Source organism: Cardiocondyla obscurior, linkage group LG06 (assembly GCF_019399895.1).
Source record: "Cardiocondyla obscurior isolate alpha-2009 linkage group LG06, Cobs3.1, whole genome shotgun sequence".
Taxonomy (NCBI): Eukaryota; Metazoa; Arthropoda; class Insecta; order Hymenoptera; family Formicidae; genus Cardiocondyla; species Cardiocondyla obscurior.
The window spans coordinates 7,840,359-7,863,535 of NC_091869.1; the positions used below are offsets into that span (position 1 = coordinate 7,840,359).

The 23,177-nt window shown below is 35.6% G+C and overlaps 2 protein-coding genes and 1 long non-coding RNA gene across 9 annotated transcripts in view; 2 read left to right on the forward strand and 1 right to left on the reverse strand.

Annotated features, from left to right (window-relative positions):
• Positions 1-292: 292 nt before the first annotated feature.
• Wnk (Wnk kinase) lies at positions 293-17,324 on the forward strand. Of its 7 annotated transcripts, none has more exons than XM_070657437.1 (20): positions 293-602; positions 1,986-2,518; positions 2,631-2,773; positions 3,860-4,121; positions 4,264-4,537; positions 4,608-5,764; positions 6,153-6,325; positions 6,390-6,768; positions 6,946-8,861; positions 8,934-9,162; positions 9,241-9,438; positions 9,811-9,885; positions 10,417-12,764; positions 12,994-13,546; positions 13,622-13,972; positions 14,113-14,308; positions 14,408-14,496; positions 14,579-14,643; positions 14,791-14,954; positions 15,049-17,324. In XM_070657437.1, the coding sequence occupies exons 2-20, from the start codon at positions 2,285-2,287 to the stop codon at positions 15,717-15,719; spliced, it is 9,477 nt and encodes a 3,158-aa protein (XP_070513538.1). In that variant the 5' UTR covers positions 293-602; positions 1,986-2,284; the 3' UTR covers positions 15,720-17,324. The 7 variants fall into 7 exon arrangements, with proteins under 7 accessions (XP_070513538.1, XP_070513536.1, XP_070513541.1 ...); XM_070657435.1 differs by having other exon boundaries at positions 293-598; XM_070657440.1 differs by having other exon boundaries at positions 293-598; positions 9,814-9,885.
• A 1,137-nt stretch (positions 17,325-18,461) lies between these two features.
• Positions 18,462-21,208, reverse strand: LOC139103109 (uncharacterized). Its single transcript, XR_011545831.1, has 2 exons — positions 18,952-21,208; positions 18,462-18,631 (listed from the first exon to the last, which is right to left on the reverse strand). It is a non-coding gene; the product is annotated as an uncharacterized lncRNA (long non-coding RNA).
• Positions 21,209-21,771: 563 nt separating this feature from the next.
• Positions 21,772-23,177, forward strand: part of Dsb (debris buster) — a 34,161-nt gene continuing 32,755 nt past the window's right edge. Inside the window, exon 1 of the mRNA XM_070657454.1 lies at positions 21,772-22,572. The gene's annotated coding sequence lies outside the window, so the exon portion shown is untranslated. The remainder of the gene's footprint in view (positions 22,573-23,177) is intronic.

Consider the following 23,177-nt stretch of genomic DNA (forward strand, 5'->3'; position numbering starts at 1 on the left):
AAATAAAATAATGTATAAAAACTAACAAATAACTCAAAAAACAAGCATAAAATATTTCGCGATTGATATTCATCAATAGGAACACGGTATTAAATCCAATATTCATAAAACGACTCAAGGAAAATAATTTTACTTATTTTACTCTACTTTCTTTTAAAATCATGAATTTCAGACCGTTCTCAACGTTCTCAATTCTACTGTGTTCCTCTAGTCTATGGATGTGACTACCGGCACCACCTGGTGACTCGCACGCGAGATCTAACGACACGTCTCTGGCAGTCTGGCCAGTTGACCAGTTTGCCAGACAGCCGAGCTACGTCGATTAGCGCACACTGCCGCTTCGCGCATAGCACCGTGAGAGTGCGTAGCGTTCAGTGGTGGAATAAAAAAAAAATGGTGGTTATTTGGGTGTAGTCGGGGCGAATAATCTGCAACACAAATGTGAGTACCGGCTGGCTAAAGGGGTTTATCGAACCGAGTGCCGTTCCGTTTCGCCGCAACCGCGAGGCTAGTATGACTCGGTCCGTGTCGGCGGTAACGAAAATACAAACGAGCGGACGGATACTGATTCTCCCCCGCATGAAAGCTCGAGACCGAAGTAGGTACTGCTTGCTCCGTGCATCTCTTTCTCTCTGCCTTTTTCTCTCTCTTTCTCTTACTCCTTTCTTTCCTCTTCTCCGCATGACATGTACATACGTACGTCGGTACGGGGGGGGCATATTGCCGAGATACTTTATCAGTCAAAAATAACGGCGCGCCGCATGACGTATCGGGGGGCGCCGCGGCCTCGGCGCCACCTCGCTCGCCCGACGGCACGTCGCGCTCGCGATACCCGCGAAACGTGTCCCGAACGAGCGATATTTTTGGGACGGGATGTCACATTATCTTCTCCGTCGTCGCGCGCGTGCGGTGCCTTTAACGCCGCCGTGCGCTTTGCGCGCGCGTCCACGCACTCGTGTATGTATGTACGCGTGACGAACGAGTATGCATCATTTGACTTGCGAATATTTCTCTGTGTACCGTGCTGCATGTGTGCGTGCACGCGCGCGCGCGAGATCTCCCCTGATCGTCGCGTATAACGCGGCTTCCTTTGCCCATGTCAACGGGTCGCGCACGCCGATTCGCAACGTCGTGTCGGTGAGGAGAACGCGAGCGGGCGTGTGCGTGTGCGTGCGTCGTGCGCGCGCGCGTGACACGCGCACGTACACACGCGCGCACGGCCGTGTGCGTGCCCGCCGTATTATCCAGACAGTACCCTATATATTGTCATATTTTTCAAGCGCAGCGTATCCCCACGGTGCCCGACAACATTCTGCGACTTTAACGGCGGAAATCGCGTTCTCCCGCGCGCCTCTTTGTTTGCGAAACGTTGCGACACGTTTGTGCGCGATTATGTCCGCTGATCAAAGCACCAAATTGCTGCGCCTACGTCTCAACCGTTCCCCTCCGATTGACGCGTTGATATAGCTTGATAGCAAATTGATTGCGGCAATACTCCGTGTTTAGAATTCGTGCGACTGTCGCACACGCATGCACCTCCGTCGTTCTTAATTTTACTGCTGAACGGCCGATCTTTAAGACTGCCAGTTAACGAATGTGTGTTCTAACATTCAATGAACATAATCAAAGACATTCCCATGTGAATTGCACCGCTCACATCAACATTTGTTAATTAATTTTTATGTATTTTGTGAGTATGCACCGAGTAGCGTGAGGTAAACTGTAGAACAGTCTGCGATTAAGGCAACAGGATTTGTCGTTGCCACCTAAAGTTTAACATTTTGATATTTATTTGTAGCTGTTAATAGATAGTTACATAAAATTAAATTTATTTAATGCATGAATTAATTTTTACAGTTAAAATACAACTAAATAAAAAATAATAAATTATTAAAGTTAATTTTGCCATATTAATATTGTTCTTGAATTTATGGTAGGCTACATAAAAATTTTAATAATTGAATGAAATTATTCTCTGATTTCAGATTCTTTTAGTTCCTCGGGTACTAGAAATTTGCCAGCCAGCTTGGTAGTTTGTATGGCGGAATATATAGCCTAAGTCCAAAATGTTATAGATACAGATATTTTAAATCTCATAACAAAGACTGCTCATTAAGAGAATATATAGTCAGGGTTGGAACAATTTTAATTTGGTTACCTTGAAGAGACATCGATAATATGAGTCTTATTAATTTTATATCGGAGCGAAATCGAGTGTAGAAGAAAAGAAGAATAGGAAAGTTATTTTGTGAAATAGAATTTTAAACAAAGTTAGTTATGTGCAATGCCGAGATGCTACAATGACAGCAAGACAGTGAGTTCAGTGAGCAGCAACTGTAAACACAATACAGACGATATTATATTAACGCAATCGCATGCTTTCTCGATTGGAAGTCAATTGAACGGAGACGAAGATCCCCCGGTAGTTGAAAAATCACATAGACGACTTCGTTGTGATCTAAGTCCTGTCCCAACAAGTACAAACTCCAATTTAAACATAAAACTTCTTGGTTTAAGGGTAAGATTTTACAATATACATTTTTACACAAATATGTTCGATGTATCGGATATACAAATATTGGAAATACAAATGCTTTTAAGTAATTTTATTATATTTTTTACTGTTGTAGGGTGATAAAAGTACTCGTCAGGATCATCAGGTGAGCACTGGATCTGGGGGGCACAGAGAAAGAAATAGAGAGATTAAAAAGAGAGCAGCTATAGGCAATACAGTGCGTGGATTCTTTTCATCTGGCCACAGCAGGCAGGACAGGTATAATGATGTCTGTATCAAAAATCATGCTTCTTACATTGTCATTTGTTACATTTGATTATCAATTTATAAATTATTACTTTTTTTTTATTGTCTATTAATCTTTTTTTTTCTAATTATAATAAATTTATTTCTAGTTTTTTCAAGTATTTTATTTTACAAAATTCTATTATTAATTGCGCATTTATGTAACTATAGTAGATTCATGATATTTCAAGAAAGAGTGGATATTAATCTTTTTTCATATACATTTTATAAACAGTAATTTCAGAATTGTTTTTGTGCTTAATGGAGTACATCTACAGTGAGATACAAAATTTATTTAATTTTTATTCAATATGGAATAGAATAAATGTTGGAAATGTAAAAATAACGATAGTAAAATTTAAAAAATTAAAAAAATTATTTTACACGTAAATTAACATTTTTAATATTACTAATATTAATTCTGCAACAAAATTCATCCTTTCTTTTTTAACAATGATATCTAACTATAATTACACAATAAGCTTATGCACTAATGTAGCAAAATGCTTTGTACAAATAAGTAGTTTATATCAATAAACACTTGCTACGTAATATAGAAATATGTATTTTATGCACGTGTATATACGGATTTAGAAATAACAAATGTGACTCGGCAGCTTTTCTCTTTAAGATTTTTCTGTACTTTTTGTACATTTAGAGTTATATTTTACGTTGAAGAGTTTCACGCTTATATGTTAAAATAAATAAGATATAATCGGATAAATCATCAATAATTTGATGAGAAACGTATAACATTATTTATAGATAAATCGTGTAATGTCTGTTAAAATATTTTTTTATGTGCGTCTATGACTAATCGCTTTTTTCATTTAATAATTAAACTAAATTTCCATGAAAGCAATTTTTTCATTAATTCAATGTTGCTTATTATTAATATAATGTGTTATACTTTGAATTAAATTTATATTTTTTTTCTAACAAATATTTAAAAACAAGATTAAAATTGGCTTTTTTGTCTTATATATGTATAATACTTATTTAAAGTAAATTTAATTTAATTTTGTTTTTCAGTATAAAATAATCTTTATGGAATTTCAGGTATGAGACAAACAGACAACGCTCTTCAAGTGGAACTGGCGGCGGTTTATCTAGTTTGTGTCCCAAGCTGGTGGCCAGTGGAGGTACTGGCAACCAAAGTGGTATCAGTTTGTCAGTGGGCCACTTAGCCTCTCAGGAAAGCGGAGGCCCTTGTGCAGTTGTAACGACCCAAAGGATCCATGCACATAATCATAAACGCCAAAGAAAGTTATCTATTGTCACGCAGGCAGGTCCTAGTGCCAACACTACTGGTGATAGAAAGGTCGGTCACACTACATCGATTAAAATAATGCGGAAACATTCAAATATTTATTGTATATTATATAACACGAATGAAAATATTATGCACTACTTTAAATTGCAATTGCGAATTAATGTTTCTGATTATTTTACATTTTATATAGGTATTATCCAATATAAGTCGTTCGGCTAGCAATTCCAAAAAGCAAACTCGAACGCAACGACACGATCAGAATGCTGATTCGTTATCTATAACTAGTAATGGTCTGGCGACCAGTTCACCATCTTCTAAAAAGAAAGTACTATCTGCCTTGCGTATCTCTGATCGATCGTCTACTCAAAGTGTGAATTCGTCATCTTTAGATCATGAGAATGATCGTAGTTTCAGTGATGCTGAAGAAGCAATCGCAGCGACAGAAAATGTGTTTGCAGCATCAGGTAAAATTTTTTTAATTAAAATTACTTAACCAATAAAAAAAATTTTTCTTACATTTTATTTTATGTGCAGGGTCTAGTTCTACACCTTCTACACCAATTAATAAAGTAAAATCGGCAAAATTTAACAAGGATGAGGAAACAAATGTGGCGCGTGATGTTCTTGCAGAGTGTACCAATTCATCGAGGAAATGTGGAACCGCAGAAGTGACACATCTGATTTTAAATGAACTTGAACGAAGAAATGTTATGCCAACAAAATCATCTGTAGTGCATGAATTTCACGCGATTAATCAGGAGAGTATTATAAGTGATAAACAAAAATCGAACTCTACCCTTGGCGCCAGATCTATTAGTAATAGCGATAAAAAAGCTGTAAAACATAAAAATATAAATTCTGCAGAGAAAATGATTGAACATCATAGTAGTAAAGACGTTGAAACAGAAAAAGATTTAAATAATGCTACGATATCGGCAGAAATAGAAATGAATTTTACAAATGACAATAGTGAAGGTAAACAAGGAAAAAGTAGAAAATCTGTAGAGTATACGGATAGTGGTGACGAAAGTGCAGATAAAGAGACCACAGAATCTTCGAATACCGTAAATAGTGATAAAAGTGAGAAGGTTCAAAGCAATGCAAGCGACGAGATAATTAAAAATTCGAGGTTTGTTACATCAAAGGTACCAGAAAAGGTAACGGATGCAGCAGACACTAAGACTGTAAATGTAGAAAAAGAAAAGGAAGAGGAAAGAGTAACGATATATGATGACGATGGTACTAGTATCAGTGATATAGTAGCAACACAGGCGCTTCACGAATCGTTGAGTAAATTGGGCAAAGTTCCGCCGTTAGATACTAAGATGGAAGAGGTGCAAAATACAAGTTTGCGGGACGAGACGGAAAGGAGAGAGGAACAGCCTGAAAAAAATGTAGTTACGCAAGAAGAAACGGCGGAAGGTTTTATTGGTCCATTACTTGACGAAAACTTTAAAGCAGATGAAAAATTGTCGCAAAAAACAATGGCGATGGAAGAAGTGCAAAATTTATTAATGAAAGTTAAAGTGCAGACTGTCGAGGACGATGACGATGAAGAAAAAGCAGTCGGTATTTCACCGGATGGGAGATTTCTAAAATTTGAGGAAGAAATTGGACGTGGTAGTTTCAAGACTGTTTATCGCGGGTTAGATACTCAAACTGGTGTAGCCGTAGCTTGGTGCGAATTGCAGGTAGAATATCTTTAAGATATATATGTTATAAATATTTAATATTATTTTAATATGCTATTAATGGATTTTTTTTGCAAATTAATATTTTCTTTAAATAATAGATTTAAAAATCATATTTCGAATTGCAGGTAGAATATCTTTAAGATATATATGTTATAAATATTTAATATTATTTTAATATGCTATTAATGGATTTTTTTTGCAAATTAATATTTTCTTTAAATAATAGATTTAAAAATCATATTTCGAATTGCAGGTAGAATATCTTTAAGATATATATGTTATAAATATTTAATATTATTTTAATATGCTATTAATGGATTTTTTTTGCAAATTAATATTTTCTTTAAATAATAGATTTAAAATAATCATATTTATTTTTTTGCAGGAGAAAAAATTAAATAAAACAGAACGATTGAGATTTAGAGAAGAAGCTGAAATGTTAAAGGGATTACAACATCCAAATATTGTAAGGTTTTATGATTATTGGGAAGTTACACTTACCCGTAGAAAATATATTGTACTAGTCACTGAACTTATGACATCGGGGACATTAAAAACGTAAGTTCTTTATTGTTTATGGAGTTATTGTACACCTGTTTTTAATTGACTGCTTTTGTCACAGGTATTTGAGAAGATTTAAAAAGATTAATCCCAAAGTACTAAAATCTTGGTGTCGGCAAATTTTAAAAGGCCTGAGTTTCCTGCACTCTAGGTCACCGCCCATTATTCATCGCGATTTGAAATGTGATAATATTTTCATCACGGGTACAACGGGAAGTGTGAAAATTGGTGATTTAGGTCTTGCAACATTAAAGAACCGTAGTTTTGCAAAAAGTGTTATCGGTACACCGGAATTCATGGCACCAGAAATGTATGAGGAGCATTACGATGAATCAGTCGACGTTTACGCTTTTGGAATGTGTATGCTTGAAATGGCTACTAGCGAGTATCCATATTCAGAATGCACAGGGCCAGCACAGATATACAAGCGCGTAGTATCGGTAAGCGTGTATTACAATTTTAACTTTTATATTAATTTAATTACGATTTTTTTAGTTATTTTTATCAGTGTGAGATAATGATATTTATGCATAAAACATACATATATAAATTTAATATTTGACGTATTATAAAGAAATGATAAAAATATATTTTAAATAATAATTTATGTTATGCAGGGTGTTAAACCACAGAGCTACGATAAAGTTGAAAATCCGGAAGTACGTGACATTATAGAAATGTGTATACGTCTGAAAAAGGAAGAACGACCGCTTGTTAAGGATTTGCTTAATCATGAATTTTTTGCCGATGATGTTGGACTGAAACTAGAGATGGTATCGCGAGATTCGGCAGTTGCGGATGCTGAGTTGTCACGTGTTGAGTTTAGATTGCGTGTGCTTGATCCTAAAAAACGCAGCAACAAACACAAAGAAAACGAGGCAATACAATTTGACTTTGACATACAGGCTGATAATGCGGAAGAGGTAGCGTTAGAAATGGCGAAATCAAGCCTTATATTAGAGGAAGATGCAAAAGTAGTGGCTAAGATGTTGAAATCACAAATTGCCACTCTATTGCGAGAACGAGAGGAGCGTAAAGCCAAAGAAGAAAAAGAACGCTTGGATAGGGAAACCGCTGCTACAGCCACAGATGTCACAGCCAATGCCGAAAATTTATTACAGCAGCAACTGCTTCTGCAGCAGATGCAATTGCAACAACAACAGCAGCAACAAATACAGTCTAATATTAATATGCAAATGCAAAATCAAGTTCCGATTCAAATGCAACAAACTCAAATGCCCATTCAACAACAACAATTACAGTCTACCGCTCAACAAGCTCAACAGCATAATTTACAAGCACAGCAGGTTCAGTTAGTTCAACAACAACCAATAATCCAACAGCAAACGTCGACTGTGCAACCTCAACAAGCACAACAAATGCAATATCAACAGCAAATGCAGCCACAGTATCAGCAACCACCACAGCAACAATATTCTCAGCACGTTCCACAGAGCTTGAATGCAAATTCTCCACAATGCTCGACTCCGCAAAATGTCCAAGCTCAACCTCAATTTCCACAGGTGCCACAGCAGATGCAACAACAGCAGCAAGCACAGCAGCCACAGCAATATATACAGTTAAATCAGATGAGTGTTCCGCAACAAATTCCACAACAAATTCCACAGCAAATTCCACAACAAATTCCACAGCAAATTCCACAGCAAATTTCTCATCAGATGCAACAACAAATGCAATCTCAAATGCAGACTCAAATGCAGATGTTACCCCAACAGCAACAATTACATCAGCAAATACAACAGCATGCGCAACAACAGCAATACGCGACACAGCCGCAAATGCAACATGTGCAGCAGCTTCATACTGTTGGTTCGACATCTGTTCAGAATCAGCAATACTATCAGCAAAGCACTACCGGCTCCTCGGGATACGTATCAACGGGTTCTTTATATCAACAAACCATACCGCAACAAATATTTCATACATATACTACGTCTACTAATCCATCTGGTCATGTAGAAATTTTATCGTCAACCCAAACTGCGACGCAGATTTATTCTCATACGAGTTTACCTGCGGGCGCTATACCTACAGCTTCGCAATCACAATACATCCCATCAGCAAATCAAGTACAAGCATCTATACCATCGAATATGAGTGTCAATAATGCATCGGCTGTGACTCATATACAAAACGTCCCAACGTCGACGATTATTCAAAGTGCACCTGCTATGCTCAGTAATAACGGTCCACAGGCTCAGTCTCAACAAAATATTCTCATGCAAATGCAGTATGCGCAAAATGCAAATGTCATGCCGAATTCTATGCCGATGACGCCTAACATCGCAACCGTCTCGGCGCAATCGTCGACTAATTTGCAACAACCTCAGCATTTTCTTCCAAATATGGATCAGTGCCCTACGACTGATAGATCTTCTTTAATAAAACAAGACACAATGGATTCGATACAATCTTTGCCGCCAGATCCAATTCATTTACAGCAAGATCAAATTGCCACATCAGCTCCAGTTACAACAAATGTTACACAGCAGACTGTAGCATCAAACGACGGGTAAGATTCGATGTTAAGAAATTAGTAAAAAAATTATTAATTTTATTAAATATTAAATATTTTATCTTTCAGAATTACGCCAGAAAATTCCGAAAGTGTTCCTGCTTCTGAAAGAAGCCGCATAAAACGTTCAGGAACTAAACGTAAAAAGCCGGGCATTAAATTAACAGTCTTGTCTGTCAGTAGCGGTGAGGGACAATCAATGACTGTCGAGTGCCAGTTAGATACAAGTAAACAAAAGACTGTTACTTTTAAATTTGATCGAGATGATATGATACCTACAGATATTGCTAATAATTTGGTAAGGATATGTTTTATATTATTTGATTTGTACATTATTTTATATAATCTCTTGTCTTATTTTCTTTCACATATTTAGGTTGCTGAAAATCTGTTGCCGCAATCTCAATGCGAAACGTTTATTGAATTAATTGAAGACATCGTAAAACAATTGCGCTTGGATCCTACGCGTACTCTACCTCTGATAGCACATGGTCCGCCTGATCAATCTGCCGGTGGAAGCCCGGTTACAAGCCGTCGTCCAAGAGATCGCGACCACAGTCTCGATACAGCTAAGGTATAACTTTTAACTATAAAAAAATTAATTAAATAATATTATCGTTAAAGGTGCAGTATATGATGTAAATAATATTTATATCATATTTTGCTAAAATTTTTTAATTAATTTTTTTTATTATTGCTCGAAATTGTTATGTATTTTTTTTCAAGATACAGATGCGTCCAAAACAACAATTTGCATAAATAATATAATTATTTTCTTTTCAAGTAGATTATTTTTTATTTGTATTTTAAATTAAACTTTAATCTAGGATAATAATATTAAAATAGTATAGGAGGCTCTTTATATGGAACATATATTATATGGAACATAGTTTTAATATAGAATAAAAGATATGCGTATAATTGGTCTGTATGGTTTTGGACGCAGCAGGTGAGACATGGCTCACTAACACGTCAAAGCAGCCATCGATCGTCGTACAAAATACATCGTAGACACCGTTCGGTGAGTTCATCGATCCTCCCACCATTCCTTTTTCCGTTTTTCCTAAATTTCAGAATTATATATGTGGATCCTGCATCTAATTTTTGTTACATTTGCAATCATTATGCTCAGTTTTGAACATTTTATTAAATTATAATTTTATCTCATTATAGGTTCTCATTATGTATACAGAAATCTAAGAAAGTTTTAAGATAAAAAAAAAACAACAGTTTTTGTAATTTTATTTTATAACGAAGAAAAAAACGAGTATTAAATACGAGATTTCGAAAAATTACCTCAGAAATTGATTTCTATGTATACAAATTTTGTTTAATGCCAGAACTTTCTTAGGGATTGATTTATGCATATAATATTTTTATATCTTTTTTTTCGCAGATTATCTTATCGTCATTACAGCAAATATGTATCGAAGAAATTACGTATACATATGCATATTATTATTTTGTGTACTACATTATTTAACTGTATTTATATTATATAATTATCTATTGCCAAATATGTTTAAAGTAATACATATTTTATTAATTTCAGAGAGACGAAACTTCTAATACTTCTACTCCAACAAAATTGTTGCCGATTGATCAGATTATTTCTCACATTGCCAATACTACTTTGGAGAAGCAACAAACTATTCAAACTCCCGATAGTCAAGTCGGTACTGAAAATACGTCAGCGGAGGCTTCCAGAAGATCGTCCACATCTACACAAAATACCGATACTTTAACACCTACAAATATGCCAAGTGATCCAACGGATAATCAAGAAACTATGATTTCTGCAACGTCCGCGGAAACAGTTGTGGAAGTGCAGCATAATATTCAGAACGATGCAAGTAATTCGGCCTTTAAATCTTATCAAACTTCTACAATGCACGCTCAGACTCAAATGCAAGATACAGTAGTGAGTGCAAACCATACGAACGAAGTGTCAAAAGAGTCTCAGGAGCAACAAGATGGATTAGATACAAATGAATCTGGGATAACAAAAGAGCCCGACGTCGCAGAGATATCGGCTTTGACGGTACCGACGCCAATGCGTAAAGTTTCTCGTTTCTTAGTTAGTCCTGTGATCGAACAAAAAAATATCGCGGCTGAAGAGGAATCTTCTACCATTAATGAAAACATTGATCGTACAAATATCGCAGTATCACAGTTAGCGTCGCAATCTGTTGCGGCTGTTACGAACGCAGAGCTTGTATTGAAAAACGAGGAACGCGTAGAGACGAAAGTTTTAGAAATTCAAAGTGCAACGACGCACGAAATAGCTAGAAATAATGAAATGATGGTTCAGAGCGTCCCGTATCCTGTGGAACAAACGGATAACACGCAACAGATCTTACAGCCGGGACAACAACCGCTCGGGCTGCAGCAGAGCATTATTCAAATGCAGACTCTACAACAAGTAACAGGACATGTACAGCAAACTACGACGATCGGACAGTCGAAGCAGCATACTATAATTGTTCAAGGATCTGCGCTAACATCGCAGCAAACTTCTCAACAAGTACCTCAAACTGGTATGCAGCAATTTGTGCCGGTTACTTCGCAAGAGTTGCAGCCTCAGTCGCTCCATTCGAACGGAATGGCTCCAGCACAGGCGCAATATTCAAATCAAACAATGATACAACCTAGTGTTGTAATGCAACCATCACAGCAGCAAATTCCAATACAACAGGGTATAATGCAGATGCATGTACAAACTGACCAAATGCAAATTCAGCGACCAGCGGTTCAACAATTTATTCCGCAACAGCAGGTACAACAGCCTCCACCGCAGCAGTACGTAATGTTATCTGGTCCTATGCAACCGGTACAACCGACGACTATAGACGATCGAAATCGCAGAGTGTCAAATTTATCTACAGCGTCCAACGTATCCACGGACTCTCAAATTTCAGAATTATCCGGCATAACAGAAGAAAAGAGACAAAATATTAATGCAACTAATATACCTATAACGCATATGCAACATATACAACAAGTCGTTCCGCAAGACATCCCCAATACAATGCCGTTGCTGCAAAGCGCTGTAGAAAATACTCAGCCTTCTCATCAAAATGTGCAACAGATTCAGGGAACTTTGCTTCCGTCCGCACCGGTATCTACTTCGGCACATTCAGTTGCTGCCGTAGATGTTTCCGTAACCAAAGTCGCTACTAAAACGAAAGAAGTATCTTCGACGCTTCCAGATCTCGCGCAAAATTTAGCAAATATACTTTCGAATCCGAAATCAAAATCTGCCACGCCACATCCTTTGACCACCCACGAATCGACTGCTGTTGCCCCTAACGTTACTACTTCCGCGCCAGTAGATTATAAACCTGTGCAATCCGAACAGTATTTTCAACCTATACAACCGGAGGCCAGCCAATTACAAGTTCAACCGCCTATTCAACACAATTATCAAGGGCCGATTGTATATCAGGGATATCAAGGACAGCAGAATTTTCAACAAGCATTTCAAAATCAGCAGATACTTTACCAGAATCAAGTACAGCCGATAACGCAGTCGGTTCCATTAACGATTCCTCATCAAATTGACGCACAATCACAGATGGTGCAATCTGTTCTTCAAAATGTATCGACTCAATCGACCGCTCAAGGAAAATGGATTATGACTAATCAAACTCCCTTACAGCAGCCGATACGACACGTACAACCAAATCCACAGTTGCAACCACTCTCAAATCAATTACAGTTACAGCAAATGACTTTGCAGCCACAAATGCATCAGCAAATTATACAAGATCAACAACAACAACAACAACACAGCGAATCTCCTGTCGTATTAGATCAATCACATTTACATTTAAAGCTTCCAGAACAACATTCAGCAAAACCTTTAGAAATTGAAAATCCGGAATCGTTGACTTCAAATTGGTACGTACATTTATTAATTTTATTTGATAGCTACAAGTAGAAGAAAAATAATAAAATGTATAAAATTATAGAATATAATATGTACATTTTATTATTTATATAAATAATATTTATATAATATTTATATAATAAATAAACTTATAAATTAATAAATAAATAAATTTATATAATAAATATTATTTATATCTATAATATAAAAAAAGCAATAATATTTTCTATATTATTTCAGTATATATCGCGCTAGTTCCGATTGCCAATTACTTAAGTCCGAAAATGAAAATTCTAGTCACGATGTGACACCTGAGCACACTCTTGTTGAATCTATCGATCCTACATCGATTCTGCAACAACAGTTGTCGCAATCACAGCATCAGCAACATCGAAAACTCAGTCAACAGAGTTCATTGGATAAAGTGTCAGATGTGAATAGCGTCGGGAACGTTACAAGTGGCGTAGGACCGCAAACTATAGCTGATCTGCATCAGAAACTTGTACAATTGACTAGTCAGCCTTCGGAATCGTTAAATGTTGGTACACCACCTATAAGCTACCCTGCCACGCCTCATAACAATCAGATGGTCGGAGGATACGACGCGTATATGCATTCTTTGCAACAAAAACTACATAACATTGGCATGCCAGTTTCGTCTGCTAATGTTGCATGTCCGTTATCTCCTCAAACAACAATACATTCCTCCACTGTTCTCACCGATCAAGCCGATGCGAGTGTCGAGACTTCCGCTATATCGCAAGACAATTCTACATGTGTACTTTCGCAAACTGTAAGTTTCTTATTTTATTTCTATTTTTTATATTTTCGCTATCTTAAAAGTATTCACACGCAATTTTTTTTCCAGAATGTAGAGTGTTCTCTTGATAGTCCTACACCAGGAGCTTCTGCAGGCTCCGAGAACATGAGCCCAAGCAAAGAAAATGTTAAAATGCGAGCTCAAAGACCGGGGTCGCGTTTACAAGAATTAGAGCAGGAATTGGCGAAGATTCATCACAGAGGATCAGTTTTCTCAGCAGCTTCAATTCAGCCATTAACACCACCTATATCTGTACAAACGCAACAACCCGTACAAAATTTGTTAACAACTGCCCAGCCAGTGTCAACGGTACCTGTGGCTACTGTCACTCCTAATATCGTAACACCGCGGTCTGGCACTAATACTCCAATTCAGGCAGAACTCCAAGACGCTAATGAGGTAATGTCTATTTTCTGTTATATTTCGCATTTAATGTTACTTTTTTTTAATATACTAAATTTAATATACCAAACAATCAAATATTTTTTTTTAGTACATTTACTTTTTTTTAATGTTAGAATAATTTTTTGTTAATACAGAAAATAAATCCTACTCAACCTGCTCGAAAAGTATCAAGATTTGTAGTTTCTAAAGTTGCGGGTCCACCTCTTCATAGTAATATCGCTACTAATCAACAACAAATTGCCGATACTGCAAAGTCTCAATTGCAAATGGAAGAATTAAAAATTTTAGAACGACAAACTATTATCTCTCATCATCCAGATGATTTACATGGTAAAAAGCTTTATTTAAATAATAAAAATTGAATAAACGCCAATATAAATGCGTATTTAGCGGTGCATGATGTTTATTAATTTTTTAATTTAATTATAGCTGTATCTACACAAATATCTTATAGTCGAGAAAATTCTGTTCCGCCAATTGTACAAGCAACTCATGGTACTAACATTTCAAATATTGAAGTAAGTTTTATTAAATTGTCAAGTAAAAGTATAAAAATAATTCATGTTAAACACTAAAAATTTATTATTTTCGACATTTTAGCTTGAGAAAGAAGAAAGATTTGTGACTCTTACACCGAGTGAAGAATATCAATTACTTATAAAAAGGTAAATTGTTTAATGTAATAAAACGATTAAAATACGTCTAAAATGTATGTTAAAAGCTAAAAAGACAAAGATAAATTGCAGAGATTAATTCACGATTTTTTTTTAAGAATATAGAATAATTATTTTATTAATTTATATTATCTATAGACAAACTTTGGAATTGGAAACATTGCAAAGAAGACATAGAGAAGAATTGGAACGTTTCCAACAACATCAATTGCAATTGCTTATTCAACAACAGCAACAAGCAAGCGCGCTTCATCATCAGCACCATCCGTTGCTTTATCACACGGTTACGACAAATATCTCCGGTCAGTAATACAAATTTTATTTCTTTACGCACATATATATTCTTATTTATGCAATTAATATTAATTAATGTATTATTTTACTTTTTGGAAGCAGGACCTAGAATTCCAGGAACAGAAGATTATCTAATGTTTGGTACAACGCCTCAAACTCCATTGCAAAAAGGACTGAATAACTATCTGGACACGGATGAGACTTTACGGCTGGCCATGCAGAAATTGAAGCAGACTCCACTGCAGCTTCAACCACAGCAGGCATCGGCTGGAATACCGCATGCTTATGTTATTCCAATTCCAGTAGTGCCTTCGGAAAATATGCAAAGTGTAATTTCTCAGCAAAGTAATAACTGCTCAAACGATGTATCTGAGAGCACCGATACGACGCACAGCACGGCGGTTGGAAATCCGACACAGTACCAATTCGTTCCTATATTATCAGAAGGAACAAATATCCCGTCGACAGCCGGACCATTACCTGCGCCCGCGCCTTTATCGATATCTGGCGCACCAAGCGCCTACATCCAGTATCATGAAGGCCAGCCGCTATCAAATTTTCAGACTTTTAGCTGCACGCCTCATGGTGGTTTCTTTTTACCAGCTGGCTATCGATTGATATACATGCCGCCCACAACTCAATCTCAGCCAGCAACGCCTGCCACGTCTCATGTGGCAAATTCTTCACGTGACGATACGCCTCCGACGGCGGAGCCGCATCATTCGACCACCGCCGAAAATTCAACGATTCCTTTTTCGCATTCGGATCAATAACGCAACATTCGGCTTACACGCTTTTATATTTTTCGGTCAATCTGCGTTCGTTCTTAGTTTAACACTGCACTGTTTATAGTGCAGAGTTTCGCATTGTTATCGTCACGAATATAATCTGAATATATAATTTGCTGTGAAATGCGCGCACCATTGCTAGACATTATCATAAAGGTGCAAGACGGCTTGGAAAAAAAAAGAAAAAGAAATCGCGAGTGGAACTAAATGTAATGTTTTTCGATGTACGACGCACTTGCGTATATTAAACAAGATATCAAATATTCTCGCTGTCTGAGCGTGTGCATTATATTATGATATGTGCCTCGCAGCGGAAGTAAAGCGGAAATAATATGGTAAGTTACTGCGAAGAAGTGATATGTATATGTATATATATGTATTATATATATACATATATACATTATAAATTTTCCGAATGCAACGCAGGAACTTGAGATAGAGGCCTTTACATGTACTGTGCTTCGATGCGTTAAAAAAGAAAAAAAAATCTTCCTTTCGCTGAGACCTCTAAGGGATTCTACTATTGCCCGATTCCTTTAGTAGCACAGCTCACATTAGTACAGGCCTCCGCTAGTCTTACGATCGAAATGGCATATGGCCATTCTGCTCGATATATGTGTAACTGTATGCTGGATGTGTCAGAGACAAGAGATCGAATGAGCAAGTGATAGGGACAAAGGGCAAGGGGCAAAAAGAATTGGAAAGAAAGAGAATGTATGTATAGCTTTATGCGAGTATGTATGCGCGACCGCGTATGTATGCGTATAATTGTGCGGGTATGTGTGTGTTGGAGGTAAAAAAAAGAAAAAAAAAGAAAAAAAAAATAGGCAGAGAAAAATATGATTAATATAGTCACTGTTATGCTTTAATGTATTTCTAGCGATTTTGCCTATTTCAATTAAAGAAAAAAAAAAGTCATGTGTTACTAGTTAGCAAACCTATATATCTCGTTTATTATATCGATGATTATTATATCTTCTTTTAAAGCTGGTAGTAGCCGTTTTATCTACCGTTGTTTATTTTGATATATATATGATGTATAACGGATAAATTGTCCGATGCCATCTGTAGACCATTGACAAATGTGTGTTGACAGTATTACCTTTTTAATCTATCTAAATGATGTAGTACCACTGTCAACATTCTGGAGTAACTTATTAAAATTTTTTTTTAGTTTTTGCTAATCTGTGACATGTCATTTCAGGTAGCGAAATATTCAACTACAATTTTAATTCGATTATAATGCGACGACTGCTAAATATCTTGTACATTTTACTAATAGAGCATTATCGTTAGTTTTTTAAATCGAATTTTATGGATTTTTCGTTTTAATTAATATTATTTAATGATATCGAAAATTGTTTGTCGTACGATTGATTGCTAGTATTGCTGTATCGATGCAGTTTATGCTGCAATTGTCATTATTAAGAGTGTCTCAAATCGTTTTGACACGTGACTTTTGCGATTACCCTAAACATGGTGATTTTGTGCTGAGATTACATCTCTTTTTAAGTATAAGACTTCTTTTTTTTTTTGGTGCTTTTATGTCTCATTATTACATTAAAATCTGTTGAAATGTTTCCACAAAAATTGCAATAGTTTATTATGTGTATTTTATGAACTTGAAATTAATTTAGTTCTTTATACAATTATTAAAAGAATAAGAAATATGTAGGTGCATCTAATAATCACCGTTGAATACAATGTAACAGTTTAATAGCCATTAATTTTAACCGAATTGGTTCAAAAGGTATAATGAAATTTTTACAACAAATTATTTATAAACGGCTACGTACCTTCTCTTTTTTCTGAATATCAATGTTGCATTACGCGTCTAGGAAGTCTCAATCGTAATTTGATATAAGAAATGGCTGTTTATTATGTCAAATCCCGTTGACATTTAAGAAATATGAATAGAAGAAAGTAGTTAATAAAATGAAACTTATTTGTAAAGCATGACAAATTTCGCTAGTAATTTTTTACTTGCGGAAATTATTAGGCTAGAATATATTCCGTTCTTTTTGTCAGAGCCTTCTATTTTCTTTTCAAATAGAAAACCTCAGGTTTTTTTTAAGCAGCCAAAATGCGATTTTTTTCAAAGTCCAAAGTTTGAATTTTTTAGATTGTGAAACATCCATCGGATTTTCTTCCGGCAATCAACGTAATTCGTTCTTGCATTACATCAATAATTGTTCTACTTTTTGAGAATACGCGTTTTATAATACGTATAAAATTAAGACATTACTTCCAGAATTGTATTGCAACGAAAACATACAAGATTCAATGCGGAAGATGAAAATGAAACGATTCCACAAACGTAAAGAAATAAATTACGAAAAATATAATCTTGAATAATCGTAATATAATATACATTGAAATAATTTAAAAGTACAATTTGATTGTATTTAATATTAATATTGCTTTATTTTCAAGAATTTGTTCAAAACTTTCCTATTACGAAATAAAAAAAAAACGAAATTTAACTTATTTGTATTAAAAAAAAAAAAAAAAATTATTTATGTCACGTTTGAAAAGCAACAGATTTCAATAATATATCTCTGTACCTCATACAATATTGTAAGGCAGGCTGAAACTTTACTAACGACCTTTATCAAAAGACGTTAAGTGTAAAAATTATTACAGTAAGATTTAACAAAGAGAAATAAATAAACATATGATACAGATTAGTTGACTTTCCCTACCATACGCAAACTAATTACATTCCTATCGGAAATATATTTTTTATTATACTAATATGATACATTAAGTGTTATATACAAGTCAGTTCTTTAATACATTTTATAAGCGTCTAATCTTTATAAAAACCTTTTTGTACATATACAAAAATTGAAGTTATGCCTTCTTTTACATTGGAACTTTAATAAAAGCATTATCACCTGAAACAAGAGATTTTTAAACATTATCTCATGTATTACATTTTATGTTGTTAAATTAGAGATGATAGATTTATTGCATTGATATTAATTGTAATAAATTAATACTGATGCTTTATAATAAACATAAGATGAAACAGATAAATTACTGTCTCAAGAACAATATTCTTAAATAGAAATTAACAAACTTGAGCAATGCTAGTTTTATTATGCAAAGTGTTTCAGAGTGTCAAAAAGTTCCTGAACGAAAGAGAATAACTATCAGAAAGTTTAAATATTCGTCTTAAGAACTAAAAAGCAGTAGCTTCGAACGGTGTACTCACTGCTGTATACGTTTATAAAAAGCATTAAATGGATTCGAAGCGATTTCGCTTCCTTGCGTAGGCCCCCATGCAGGCGAAAAATCCGACAAAGGCAATTGTCAGTCCTATAATCAACGCTAACGTGTCTCCGAAATCGAAATTGGAAGCCATCGCGACCTCGAACATGCAGAAAACGACAAACAAGACCAAGGACCACATTATTCTTAAGGAAAATGTCGAGAATGTTGTAACTACATTCCACGCACCTTCGCCATTATAGATAAGATTAATTAAAATATAGCCGCGTAGTGTGAGATCCGCGAACTCACGCGAACGTCGCGAATTAGATCCCTACATTAACGACAATAGCGCTGTTATCTCTCGTTAATTAAATCTATTATATAGGGTGAGATTAGGTAGCCGAATTTGTTGGTTTTATTTGTTTCTTCCCACAGGAGAAAATTCCGGTTCTTGCTTAAAAGATTATTATTATTTTTAAAATTATTTTTTAATATTAAATTTTATGCGACATAACGTTTAATTTAAATATTCAGAAAATAATATTATAAACATGTGTATTTTTAAATCTTATTATGCCAAATAGTGTTGTGTTGACAGAAAATTTTATTTGCGACTTTATTAATATCACAGATCAATCTATGTTGTTTGCACGGGATCACTCCGTACATAATAAAATAGTTTATTCGTTTAGCATGTAATGCATATAAAATAGATTTATGAGCTATTTGATGCGCAACGTCATCATCATTAATTTAGATTTCAAGCAGATATCAACTTCTTGTTAATCGAGGAAAAAGATGCTACGATCCTTGAAGTTCAAACAATATCTTCGAGATTTTGAATTGCTAATTTGTCGTTGGGACGATATGACAGAGTATAATTCATTGTTACGACCAAGCATCGTCTGTCTGTAATAATAATCTATTCATCGTTCACCGCGGTGATTTAATAAATTTGCTTTTGATCCTTCGCGATCGTGATCGAATGACGAATTCTTCTAGTAATTGTTTCTTTTCTTTTTTTTTTTTTTTTTATTATATATTATGCATAAGTAACACGTGTATTATCTTGTTAAACGTTCCGATCGCGTTTAACTAAAATGTTTAAAGAACATTTTTCAATTGCTTTAAAATACTTTCAATTAATAAGACATTTTTAAGGGTAATTTTTAAGAGCGCCGTCAATCGCAAAAGTTGTTTTCAGGGAAGAATGGTCTGCGCTCTCAGATAATCTGTTCTGTTTTTAGCATGCACTTTTACCATGCGTTTCTCTACGCGAATACAACACATAATTTTGCAAAACTATTATTTCGTCATTGCTTCTTGTTGCGCGCAACACGATACATGTTTGCGGAAATGCACCTCTGACCTTTTCTCATAGTATACCTACTGCGAGATGACTCCTCAAACGTTTAAACTCTACACATTTAACTCGGACGAAGAGAATTTTGCCTCGGTACTTTCAGCACGCTTCGACATTGAGCGCGACACGTAGATAATTCTTAATATCTCAACGTAACATTTGTTCCGAGATTACATCTGTCTGAAACGACTTGTCCGCCTTCATTTGCATTCTTGCGGTTTTTGCTCGGCGGCCCTTAATTCCAGGATCACCGCCGCAGTCCCCTTGAAAACTGTAATCGCAAGAGATCGCGGTACGTACGAAACGTGTTTTATTTCCGGTTTTCTTGCGCGCCTTTTTCAATCGCGGAATCGTATCTGTGCATGATCGTATTGCGACGAGAAATTGATTAATGACCGATTTCATTACAAGGATGCGCTAGCAGTAGGGGAATCAAACTAGGGATGATATCTGCGATTCTTTTATACCGTAAAAGTATCGCATGTAGCTGAATACTCGCATAAGTAGAAGATAACGCAGGATTTATCTCTACAGAGCCAAGCAAAGAAAAAAAAAAAAAAAAGCAATGATCAGGATATGCATTGCCGCACGCATGGCACGGTATAAGAAAATCGAGCACGAAACACGCGCTCTTAGCATTGTACAGGTCTCATTCTGCTGGTAGCTATCAGAAGTTATTTTACGCGATAATTGCAGATAATTCAGAGAAAAATGTCGAATTGAGAGAAAAAATAACTGTTAATCAATATTAATTTCAATTTATACATGTATATATAAGTAACATGTACAAATGGCACATTAATTAATCCTGCAAAGAAACGTCCATCAATCTCGTGAAATATTCTTGAATGATGGAAACGTACGAAAGAACTTGGTGTGAAACTAGCGAAATATGCATTGGATAATTTCAAGAATTTGTTATGCACCTTTAACATTATCTCTGAACCATGTTTGTCCGTCGTGTAATAAACCGAGCGCGATTAAAGTGACGATACGTTTATCGTAATGAGAGGTTCCTTTTTTTTTTTCTTTTTATTGCAGTTAATCTTAATGTGTGAACCAGTGAACCGTATATTGGATAACTTTAGATACTCAATTCACACCTCGATGTTATCGGTAATTTAACACGCAGAAAATTGACATAATCCAATATAGATACTGTCACGAATTGCTTTCCGACCGCCTGAGCGAAGGTGTGCAAAAACACATCAGATTCATCGACGTTTCTTCGCGAAATCAGCGGAACCGACGGCAATTCGCACACGCTTGCTATCCGAGTCCCGGCGTTCAGTTTCCCTACCACCGACTTTTAATGGACACTCGGTGGGCACCTGGTGGGCACCTGGTGGTCTCCACTAGCGGTGGTACTACATCGCACTATCTCCTCGCTTGCTATTCGACAGATCGTGGACCGCGCGCGAACACCCAAACGTCACGTCGGTTCTTGTCTTCATCTTCGATCTATCGTCTTCTTCTCCTTCCTTCATTTTCTTTTCGTCTCTTTGATCCTCTCTCTCCCTAGCCTCACCGTTCTCTCCCTCGACCAGATAATCCCCCGTTTCTTCTCTCACTTCTTCTTCTTCTTCCTCTCATCTCTGCATTGACGAGTTGCGAATTAAAAAGGAGACTTGCAACCGTTCGTTAGGATTTATTCGCAAAGACGCAGCGAGTGATCTTCGCGCAAAGTGTGATCCGCGACTTTTACTGTGATCGATATTGCGAAGCTGCCTCGTTTTGCGTCAATGAGAGAAAAAAGAGATCAACTGCGAATTTTGTGATCGGCCGTCTGAGAGAAGTGAATTTTACCACTGCAAATCGTCGGTCGTTTCTGGCTCGAACCCATTCGGCAAACGCTTTGATCAAATAATTTGTGGAATTTTTTTTTTTTTTTTTTGGCATTTTTTAATCTAACAAAGTCGTAAAAGACAGAAGAAATTACGAAACTTTACGTACGATTTTAATATTCAACGAATTCCTGTTATCCATAATTAAATGCCAAATTTTCTAGAAAGAGAGTAACGGGATTTCACTCAGAGATCAAGACCTACGAGCTAAATCTGATAGCAAAATAGAGAAATCTGTCCGGTATTTCTTTCGCCGTTCTTCCCACTCTCTTTCTCGGAGAGCCTACGAGTTACATAAAGAAGGATTTTACTGGTCAGTTAATGAACCCGGTTGTGCGTGTACTCGAGGAACATCCAACAACGACAGCGACATCGAGGACGAAAACGGCGAGGACGACGATTGGGCTGATATTATGTAAGCAAATATGAATAATTTGTCATCTGAAAGCGACGAAGAATGTGGCCCAAGAACATGGTCGGTTAATGCCGCATTGCACGCATTGAAAAATACGTAGCAAGATCGAAGTGACCTACAGGAAATATATGCAACAAACGAGAAGTTGAAGTCTATTTTTTTTTACATAACGTTGAGTTCCAATGTCTCTTTTTTTAATTTTATTAGACTTGCCTGTAAAATGACTGACAAACGATGATCGATTTTTTTGTACGATTAAAAAAAAAAAAGATTAACTGACGGAAGAAGACAGATAAAAAAAAATTAATTCTTACTTTTTAATCAATTTGATTATATAATATCTAAAATATTTTAAAAATAACGCATTAATGATCGCATTTATAAAATTCTTGTTTATTCATATACAGGAGTTCAAAATTTGAAAGTAAAATCTTGGGTTATTCTCTCTTTCCTTATAAAGAAAGATGGTAAAAAAATTTGACTAGCTATATTAAAGATTATAGAAAAAAATTAAGATTTAAATAAAAAAGTATAATTTACGCATTTATTTTTTATTTTTTTTTTAAATAGGTAATTTAATATTCAAATTATAATGTAAAATATAT